The following is a 10,650-nucleotide window of genomic DNA, read 5'->3' as shown; positions in this document are numbered from 1 at the left end:
CCTGGCGCCAATGGGTGTCATAGCGGGGTCGTCTGAAAGGTCATTCTGCTGTTCAGCTGTTTGGTTGATTTGCATATTATACTTTATTATTATAGATTACAGCACATTAAATGCCATTTATATTGTTTGTGCCACCACCATAAAGATGTTCTGTGTGATTATCAATATTTGCAAAACCTTTGTGCTCTTGCTTGTGCTCACATGTCAGAAGAGAGAGATGTGTACTGGGTTTGAATTGTGTGTCTGTGTGTGTATAAATGACATCTGTCTGCGTGCAAATTAAAGTTACTTTACATGATTGATGGGCATAATTTGTGCCCTCCAGGCCAAAATATAAATGAAACAGCAGATCTTTTGGTTATCAAGACCTGGAGTTGTGATTTTTCAATGTCTTGAAACATGCCTTCTCCATACTTCCTATGTCTCTGTTTAGATCAAGGATACTATTTTTTCCTTCTTGAATTCCTAATAAGGGTGAAATATAAATTCTAAGTTTCAATCTTTTAGTCTCTTGGAAATCCTCAGTGAGTACACTTCAGAGTAGGGTCAATCAAGCTATGGGAGGCTTTTCTTCGGAGATATGGAAGTGTTGTCATTCATTCATTCATTTAAAAATTATTGGGTGACATTGGTTAATAAAGTGATATAGATTTCAAGTGTACAATTTTATGATACATTATCTGTATATTTCATTCAAAAATCTTCTTCCTTCACCATATGTTTGACCCCCTTTACCTTTTATTACTTCTCCCAACCATCATATTATTGTCTGTGTTTACGAGTTTTTGGTTATTTGTTTTTCTGTATGTTTATTTGTTGCTTTCAGTTTTTTTCTCTCTCACACATTTGAGTGGAATATATGGTTCTTGATGTTTCTGGCTGACTTATTTCACTTAGCATGACATTCTCAAGATCTATCCATGTTGTCACAAATGGCAGTATTTCATCTTTTCTTATGGCTGAGTAGTAGTCCACTGTAAGTTTGTACCACATTTTCTTTATCCAGTCATCTATTGAGGGACACTTTGGTTGTTTCCTCCTAGTTCATAGGTAAAAGCTCAACTCCCAAGCCACACCAGCTAGGCATGTTTAAAAATTCTTGTCTGCTAATTCTAACATCTATGTATCTAAAGACCTGTTTTTATTGGCTGCTTTTTCTCTGAATCGTGGAAGACATTTTCCAGCTTCTTCACATGGCTGACAATTTTTAATTACATGCTGTACATTCTGGAGGATATCTTTTAGGAAGTCTTGATTATGTTGCAAAGTTTTGAGTTTTATTCTGATAGGAAGTTAAGTCGCTGGAAGTTCCTCTTGATCCTCTTAGGTTTGGCTTTTTATAAAATAAAGATTTTATTGACATTTTAAAGACTATTGACCTTTTTTAAAAAAATTCTTTATTGATTAGGGTATTACATATGTGTCCTCATCCCTCCTGATTTGGCTTTTTAGGTTTTTCTAGGGCAGGTATAATTTTATGTGTTTTTTACTCAAGGTTGTGTTCCTTCTTACTCTTTTAGTGTGTCTTTCTGGAACACGGAATGAACGCTGGAGGTACTCTGAATGGGCTGGCACTCTCAGTTAGTGTTGAATGACTTTAGTATCTTCATTGAACTCTTTGTCCCCCAGCAGACACTCTTGGCTAGCCTTATGGAATTGCACCCTGTGTCATGCAACCCAGCCCTCTGCAACAACTTGATTAAAAACTTTCACACAGATTTCTGCATCCTTTCTCATACATCTTCTTCCTTTCCTTGCACCATTGTGCAAATTCCAGCTGCCTAAATGCTATTTAGATATGCCAGTTGTGCCTCAAACTTGACATGTCTACAGTAGAACACAGTACTTATTTTTAAAAATTTCTCCTCTTTCTATGCTCCCTTTTTTCCAACTCTTTGCTCATCTGGTGACATAACTCCACTGCCTAGTTTTCCTTTGATGCCCTCTTTTCTTCCATACCCTTTGACCCCTACCTCCAGTCAATTTGTCTTTGACTATGTCTCCTCTTCACCATGGCAGCAATATTAATTTCTTAATTGTTTTCAATTTTATAGTAGTGCAGCACTTTACTAAAGTGGCAAATCACTTGTATTTTCTTATTTTAATTCGGTGTCTGGCATTCAATAAATAATGGTTAATTGTCTGAAGGAATGAGTGGGTATTGTGCATGTATATACCTAACCTGCCAGACTGTCAGCTCATTTTAAACAGGGACAATAAAATGCAGAACATTCAGTAAATATTCAAAAAATAGAAATTCAGTGATGACATTATATTATTAATTTTTTCTGTAAATAGATCAGGTCACCTGGATGAGTTAATATGTTATGCTAGAGGCCCAGTACATGAAAATTTTGCACTGGGGTGGGGGATCCTCTCAGCCGGTCCAGGAGTCCTTGGGGGATGTCCAACTGTGGGGAGCAGGCTTAAACAGTCAGTCAGACATCCTTAGCGCTGCCTTGGAGACAGGAGAGGCTCCCGCCACCACCACTGCAGTCACCAGCCAGCCTTTAGCCTGGCTTCTGGATGAGTGGTGTTCCCCCTGTGGTAGTGCACTGACCACCAGGGGGCAGCTCCTGCATTGAGTGTCTGTACCCTGGTGGTCAGTGAATGTCACAGCAACCAATAATTTTGCTGGTTGATTTGCATATAAGCCTTTTATTATATAGGATCATATTTGATCTTCAGATTATGTTCAGTATTTCCCAACCTATCTTAAACAATTTTTTTTGAATGGACAAGTCAGATAAAGTCTACTTTCATGTATGCCAGTGTAATAAACCATCTCTTATGCAAGAATATTTAGTTTTTTTTTTACAAGAACGAAATATTTGTACTGCCACCATTTTCAGTCTTGCAGATGTTTTCATTTTTTCTTAACCGTTTTTACGCTATAAGCATCTATAGACACAGCCGCAAACCTTTTTTAATTAAATTCAAAACATCGTGGCTGTTAACTGGTTTAAATGCCGACTTTTGTAGTTAATAAATACATTTAAGGAGTTAACAGAAAACAAAGCAATTGTAAACATTTGTGCTATGCCAGAGACGTAAAATTTATTAGAATGATCACGAAGAAGCTGTTGAATTTCTAGGAAGATGCCATCCAAAACTGAAAACAGAATTCCCAAACACCGAAAAAAAGATATACTTTGCTAGGAAGGAATTGAACAACTTTGGCAAATCCTTAGGCATCTACCTGCTCAAATTGTCCTTGATTACTGATATCCCTACATGGCATTGAAAGCCTCTTGGTTTCTTCTTGTTCTTCTTCTAGTTCTTTCTTTCTTTATTTTTTTGTGTGGGATGGTCGTAGTGGTGTGTCAGTAAGAATGCCATCCTTGTTCCAATTTCGAAAGCAAAGTTAATTTGTTGCAGATACTGAAACGGGTGAACAATAAAGCTTCTGGGTGGACTCTTTCACGCCAGGTGCCGAGTGCAGCGGCCCTCCATCAGCAGCAGCTGGGGAGGCAGGGCTCACAGCAGGGCTGAGTGCAGGTGGTGAGGTTGATGGTCTCCAGACACGGGGTGGGCTGGCAGGAGTTGAGCAGGAAGCAGGTGGGCACACAGGGCTGAGGGATGTGGCAGGGCGGGGGGCAGTTGTCACAGCAGGTGGGCTCCAGCAGCCAGGTGGTGTGCGGGCAGGTGCTAGGCAGGCAGACTCCGCAGCGGCAGCACTTGTCAGAGGAGCAGATGGTGGTGGCGGGGCCGGTGGGGACACTGCAGCAGCAGGGAGCACAGCAGGCCATGGCGGCGGGACTCGGTGGTTTTTATTGGTTCGGTTTCAAGACAATGAGGTTTCTGAGACACGGATGTCTCCTGGCTCTGGGGTTCTTATATACCCTCCCCACTGGGTGTTGTCCAACCAGAAGGCTTCTTTCCTGGTTCTTGTTTATGTTATTGTGTCCATTATCCTTTGACATTTAGATGCTTGTAAATAGTTTCTATTCTCCTAATTAACCTTTACGTGAGTTCCTGGCTAATTCTGAGCTGATTACTCTTTCTGTTTGTCACGGGAACAGAAGCTTTATGAGGTATCACCAAAGCCTTCTGCTATTATAAGTCCAACACAGCCCTGCTGGGGAATATTGCATCATAGTACCCCTGTGGTCTAGTGCTGGTCAGTTTTTATTCTTCTTATCTTTATCTGCATCCATTGATCTGATGAAGTATTCATTGACCTATGAACCAGGAGATCAGGGCACATGCCCGGGTTGTGAGCTCAATCCCTATCAATGTGAGGTGTGCAAGAAACAGCCGATCAATAATTCTCTCTCACCATTGATGTTTCTATCTTTCTCTCCCAAGGTCTTTCCTCTCTGAAATCAATTTTAAAAAATAGACAACATCCTTGTTCTCATAGAACTTAGAGTCTGATAGAAGTTCTGTCACACACATAATATATTATTATAAATTATTGTTGTTATACATTTTGATATAACAAAAGAAGACTGGATTTTAAGAGCAGAAAAACATTAAGCAGAAGGAAATTATTTTGAAAATTTTAAGAAAGACATTACAAAGGGGCTTGCAGACTTCCACAATTGGAATTTCATGATAGAAAGATATCCATCTCTTATGTAGAATACAGTGTGACTTTGAATCAAAATTATAAGGCTAAAAGAATTGTTACTGTTCTGTGTAAAGTATTGACTTAAGAATACACATTAGAAACAGTTGTAAAATAAATCTATGCTAATAAATTCATCTCTTTTATTAAAAAGACTTGCAATAGTTTATTAAAATTTATTTTCTCTGCAATGGTTAAGAGACCTGAGAATTACTTTCCTGTTTCCACATTAGGATAGTGAGTCAAAGAGAAGTGAGATAATTTGCCATAGGTGGTCCGGTGACTGACTTGTTAAACACTAAATATAGGACCTATAAGGATAGAGCTACTTTTTATGTGGTTTAAAATGAAGTCTATAGTATGTGTCAGAGGCACTAAACATTTTATTTTTAGGAACAAAGGGTATTTTTTTTCCTTTAAGTAAATGTGGGAAAACCATGATGACTCCTATTAGATGGTAGATTTTCAAAGTGCTAAAAATCCACACACACACACACACACACACACACACCCTGGAACATGTCCAGTTTTTTTTTTTTTAAATAAATCTTTATTGCTCTGATTATTACAATTGTTTTTCCTTCCCCTCCATAGCTCCCTTCCACCTGGTTCCCGCCCCACCCTACATGTTCAGTTTTAAGTATGCCATTCTATAAGCAACAGGGACATCTGTGACAGTGAAGGCAAAAATTAAAGATTGACAATAAAAAGAAACAGAAGTAAAATATGATTGTTAGTTTCTTGCTTCAAATCTCTCATTGCTTTGAAGTTTTTATCTAGACCCCTTCCTCTGGGGAGCCATCACCCTGGGCCTTTCCATTTTTTCTCTCCTGCTTGCCTCATCCTCTTATCCTCGTGGTCACTACATCTATGAGTTACTAAGCTGCTGTTCTGCCTGAAACAACTGCTCCCCACCCCTCTGCCTTGTAATGCTCAGCCTGGATAGCTCGGAGCTTTCCATAACCATTCCTCACCCTGATACTGAATCACCAGATCTGGGCTTTCGTTACTCTGTGCATGTTCGCGTGCTTGCTGCTCACATTTCAGTCACAGCAGAAATCCCACAGCATTATAATTATATTCACTCAACATATATAGAGCATGTAAATCATGATTATAATAACTCTCCCAGATTTGAGAGAAACTTGAGGACACTTTAAGTAATCACATTTCTTTTATCTTTATACTTCTAGAATGGATATGGTGCCTAGCACAGGGGAAGCACTCAAGAAATACTGGCCAAAGGAGTGAGTAAATGGACTAAATCCCTTGTTGATTTGTGTCCTGGCTTCTAAGTTCTGTTTGTTTAAAGATGTGCTGCTAATAAGCTTTGGGGTCCTCTGAGAAACTCTTCCCTGGAGAGACTGACAGGTACACTGAGGACATTTTTCACTTTTAAAAATATTTTTAATTTTTTTCAATTATAGGTGATATACAATATTATATTAGTTTCAGGTATACAACCAAGTAATGAAACATTTATATAACTTACGAAAACATCACCTCAATAAATCCAGTACCCATCTGGCACCATACATAGTTATTACAATATTACTGACTATATACTATACATCCTCATGACTATTTTGTAACTACCAATTTGTACTTCTTAATTCCTTCACCTTTTTCACCCAGTCACCCAAAATCCTCCCCTCTGACAACTGTCAAATTGTTTTATGTATCTATGAATCTGTTTTTGTTTTGTTCATTTATTTTGTTCTTTCGATTGGCATATGAATGAAATCATGATGTTTATCTTTCTCTGTCTGACTTATTTCACTCAGCATAATACCCTCTAGGTCCATCCATATTGTCACAAATGCCAAGATTTCATCATTCTTTCTTATAGCCTCGTAATATTCCATTGTATATATGTGCCACTTCTTTATCTATGCATTTATTTTTACCTACTTAGATTGCTTCCATATCTTGGCTATTGTAAATAATGATGTAAATAATAATGAACATATGGATGTTTATGTCTTTTTTAATTAGTTTTTGGGTTCAGATAAATGCCCAGAAGTGGAATTGCTGGGTCCTTCTTTGTCTCTTGTTATAGCCTTTGCTTGAAAGTCTATTTTGTCTGGTATAAGTATTGCTACCCATGCTCCCCACTCCATTTTCATTAAATATTTTTTTCATCCCTTTACTTTCAGCCTGTGTGTCTTTCTATCTGAAGTGAGTTTCTTGTAGACATGTTAGCGTATGTGCGGATATTATGTTCTTATCCATTCAACCACTCTATGTCTTTTGATTGAAGCATTTAATCAATTTGCATTTAAAGTAATTGTTGATAGATATGTATTTATTACTGCCTCCTCCTCCTTCTCTCCTCCTCTTCTCCTCAGCTCCTCCCCTTCTCTTCATCCCTCTCCTCCTCCACTTCTTTTTCCTCTCCTGCCTCTTCTCCTCCTTCCCTGTGCTGGCGACTTTGGTGTAGGGCTGGGACTCCACACTCCTCAGGGGGGACCTCTATAACAGATATTCCTTCTGGTTTTAAACAGCCACACATCGGGGTGGGGCCAGCTCCTTCCATGTCTCAGCCTCTCCTGCCTATTTCCAGGTGGCTTCTTCTAAATATCCTTAGTTATATGACTCTGTGCAGCTAGACTCAGTGATGGTTGTTCTGTAGTTCAGTTATAATTTTGGTGTAGTTGTGGGAGGATGTAAGTAGTACTGCATTTACCTACCTACTCTGCCATCTTGACCAGAAATCACACTAAGGACATTTAAAAACATGCTTTGTAAAGGCATTCTCTTCCCTCCTTCCTGGCTCTACCTTTTTTTTTTTTCTTCACATGCACTGTTTTGGTTTAGTTCACTACCTTTTCAGATTTTGACTTGTGCTTTTATATATATATATATATATTACATGTAATTTATATATAATATGCCATATTGCATCTTCTATAATAATAAAAGGGTAATATGCCAATTAGACCTCTGTGCTGAGGATGGTGGAAGGTAGAGAGGTATATTCCTAGTGCCCTGCTACTAGAATGACCATTTGATATCTTCCTAAGGAAAAATGAAGTCAAAATTGGTAGGCCCACTAAATGACCCAGATCTTAGAATTGAGTACCTGTCACTTTTAATCCGTGAGCTAATCTATCTTTTTCTATTACAATTGGATAAGGTTTTGTTAAGATTCTTACACTTTTTATTTCTCATGCATATTTTCAGTCAATGTCATAACTCTGTTCATTAAGCTTCTGGTGCTTTTGGCATTGGAGCTTCTGTGACGTGGTAGAAATAATTGGCCTTCAAAGTCACACATGCAAGGAACTGTGTTCTGCTTTTCTTAGTAACCAACTTTATGACTTTGAGAAGGTTGAATAACCTTAAAGCTACATCTTCCTCATCTGTTAGTGCTATTTTAAAGATCACATGAGTTAACACATGTAATCTACCTGGCAAAGGATAGGTAAAAAAATGTTGGCTCACCCCCAAAATGGTAGTTTTCTGAGTAAGAGGAGATAGGAGGTGAACATAAAAGATTACCAATTAAAAGTTAGCAAGCCATGTTAGTAAGCTCGTTTTAGTCCTTCCTAATAGATTCTTTTAAAAAATAACAAAATAATCATCTTACTTTTATCTTTTTAAAAACATGAAAAAAATATAAAAAACACAAATAAAGAACACATATTGCCAGAGAAACAAAGTTTATTGGAAAACCCATTATGAATTTTTCCCCCCGCTTTATGAAAATATCCAAGACAAGAAATGGAATCCAGGAAGCAACATGACCAAGAAAATATTGTCTGAAGTCTCGCAGATTGTAATGTCTTTTGACAGTAGATGATAGTCACCTGCCCAAATGAATCAAATGATTACCCAGCCAAATAACCATAACCATTTTAAAATTTTCCTTTCCATTAAAATGAAAGGTAGGTTTTCCGTACTTGTGCCCTCTGGTCTGCCTCGACCTCTGATAAACTACTGAGGCAAGTGAATCCTGAACAGACAGCTCCTGGGTCCTTCATCCTCAGGCGCCGAGTGCAGCGGCCCTCCATCAGCAGCAGCTGGGGAGGCAGGGCTCACAGCAGGGCTGAGTGCAGGTGGTGAGGTTGATGGTCTCCAGACACGGGGTGGGCTGGCAGGAGTTGAGCAGGAAGCAGGTGGGCACACAGGGCTGAGGGATGTGGCAGGGCGGGGGGCAGTTGTCACAGCAGGTGGGCTCCAGCAGCCAGGTGGTGTGCGGGCAGGTGCTGGGCAGGCAGACTCCACAGCGGCAGCACTTGTCAGAGGAGCAGATGGTGGTGGCGGGGCCGGTGGGGACACTGCAGCAGCAGGGAGCACAGCAGGCCATGGCGGTGGGAAGCTGGTGTGCTTTTGGTTTTCCCTAAAGAGAGCTGAGGTTTCTGAGATGCAAATGTCTCCACTGGCTTTGGGGCTCTTATATACGCTCCCCAAATGGGTGTTGGTCTAACCAGAAAGCTTCCTCGTCTTGTTTATGCCACTCTTTCCCACTAAGATTCCCTAATCAGTTTGGAATTTACTTGTCCATTAAGAGTCCTTACCCTTATTAAAGTAATCATCTTTTTTTACTCATAGACTTGTCATTTTTTTGTGGTAAGATGATTACATTTTGCCTTCACTGGGTCCTGGCATGGCAAATCTTACATACATTATGGATCATCAGACCAAGTGACAATTCAGCTATAGTTTCAGAGGTGATGAGTACAGGCATCTAACATATTTTCCTTATTTATTGATAACATAATTCAGGTTCTGTTGAGCAAGCAGGGTGACATCCATATGGAATAAAATGAAACCTCTTTTTATTATTTTCAATAAATCTGTAGTAAGTTTCAAAAGGTGGTGGTACTTTATGGGTTTTAAATATTTTTTACTGTACTTTTTATTGTTATTATTTATTATTATTATTTTTTGCTGTTGACACTGTTACAGATGTCCCCTATTTTTCTTTCTCTTTGCTCACCTCCACCCAGCCCCTTTCCTCTCCCCTGCCCTTCACCACACTGTTGTTTGTGTCCACGTGCTGAGCCCATATGTTCTTTGGCTAATCTCTTTACTTTTTATCATCCCCTCCACCTCCTCCTCTCTGATAGCCATCAGTCTGCTCCATGGATTCATGCCTCTGGTTCCATTTTGTTCATCAGTTTATTTTACTCATTATTCCACATGTGCGATCATATAGTATTTGTCTTTCTCTGGCTGGCTTATTTTTTTTTATAAACAATCTCTATTCTCATGGTTATGTCAGTCTTGTAGTGGGTCAAAGTGTAGATTTACTGGAGGGAAGGATCCACCCAGTTGCTCTCTTTCGTTAAATGTACCATTAAAAGAAAAGCCCCTCAGTCTTCATTCATTTTCACATGAATAATATATTTAACTTTAAAGTAAGATGAAACAGCCCAGCCAGTGTGGCTCAGTTTGTGAATGTCGACCTATGAACCAGGAGGTCGCAGTTTGATTCCCTGTCAGGGCACATGCCCAAGTTGTGGGCTCAATCCCCAGTGGGGGTCATGCGGAGGCAGTCCATCAGTAATTCTTTCTCATTATTGATGTTTCTATCTCTCTCTCCTGCTCCCTTCCTCTCTGAAATCAATAAAAAATATATTTTAAGTAAATAAAAAAATAAAATATGACAAAGCAGAAATCAAAAGGAGAAATCATAAGATACAGGAGGTTCTGGAAAGGGATCTGATCAAATGTGATTTAGAATGTTGACATTCATACAAGTCATTTCTCCACTGACTTGCTTCCTACTTCGAATTTTTGTTTTTGTATCTTGGGTTTTCAATTAGGTTGTAAATTCCTTTGAGGAATGCCCTAAATAACACCGTTCACCTCCGCTGGCCTTGGTTTGCCTGCCAGCAGGATGGCAGATGAGGAAGTGACCCGGATCATCTCCAATGTGGAATAGTCTATGAGTCCAACACCTTCACCTCCTCCCCCATGGTCAGCACAAAACTGTGCAGATAGTGGAACCTAAATCACACAGTTTGTTGAGTGGCAAATGGTTGAATAAACACCAAATACAGATTAGTTGGTGGGTTGTTTCTGAGGGCGCATTCATGATCACCAGCATGGCCTATTTAAGTGGGAAGAATGCT

General features: G+C 39.3%; 2 protein-coding genes across 2 annotated transcripts; both read right to left on the bottom strand.

Moving 5' to 3' along the window:
• Positions 1–3,035: 3,035 nt before the first annotated feature.
• LOC118702131 (keratin-associated protein 3-3) lies at positions 3,036–3,813 on the bottom strand. The gene has a single exon (XM_036407791.2). The coding sequence runs from the start codon at positions 3,747–3,749 to the stop codon at positions 3,453–3,455; it is 297 nt and encodes a 98-aa protein (XP_036263684.1). The 5' UTR covers positions 3,750–3,813; the 3' UTR covers positions 3,036–3,452.
• A 4,402-nt stretch (positions 3,814–8,215) lies between these two features.
• Positions 8,216–8,936, bottom strand: LOC118702129 (keratin-associated protein 3-3). The gene has a single exon (XM_036407789.2). It carries the CDS (start codon positions 8,877–8,879, stop codon positions 8,583–8,585), a length of 297 nt encoding a protein of 98 aa, XP_036263682.1. The 5' UTR covers positions 8,880–8,936; the 3' UTR covers positions 8,216–8,582.
• Positions 8,937–10,650: the final 1,714 nt, after the last annotated feature.

This window comes from Pipistrellus kuhlii, unplaced genomic scaffold (assembly GCF_014108245.1).
Source record: "Pipistrellus kuhlii isolate mPipKuh1 unplaced genomic scaffold, mPipKuh1.p scaffold_m20_p_37, whole genome shotgun sequence".
Lineage (NCBI taxonomy): Eukaryota > Metazoa > Chordata > Mammalia > Chiroptera > Vespertilionidae > Pipistrellus > Pipistrellus kuhlii.
This window is presented reverse-complemented; position numbering and strand designations above follow the sequence as displayed.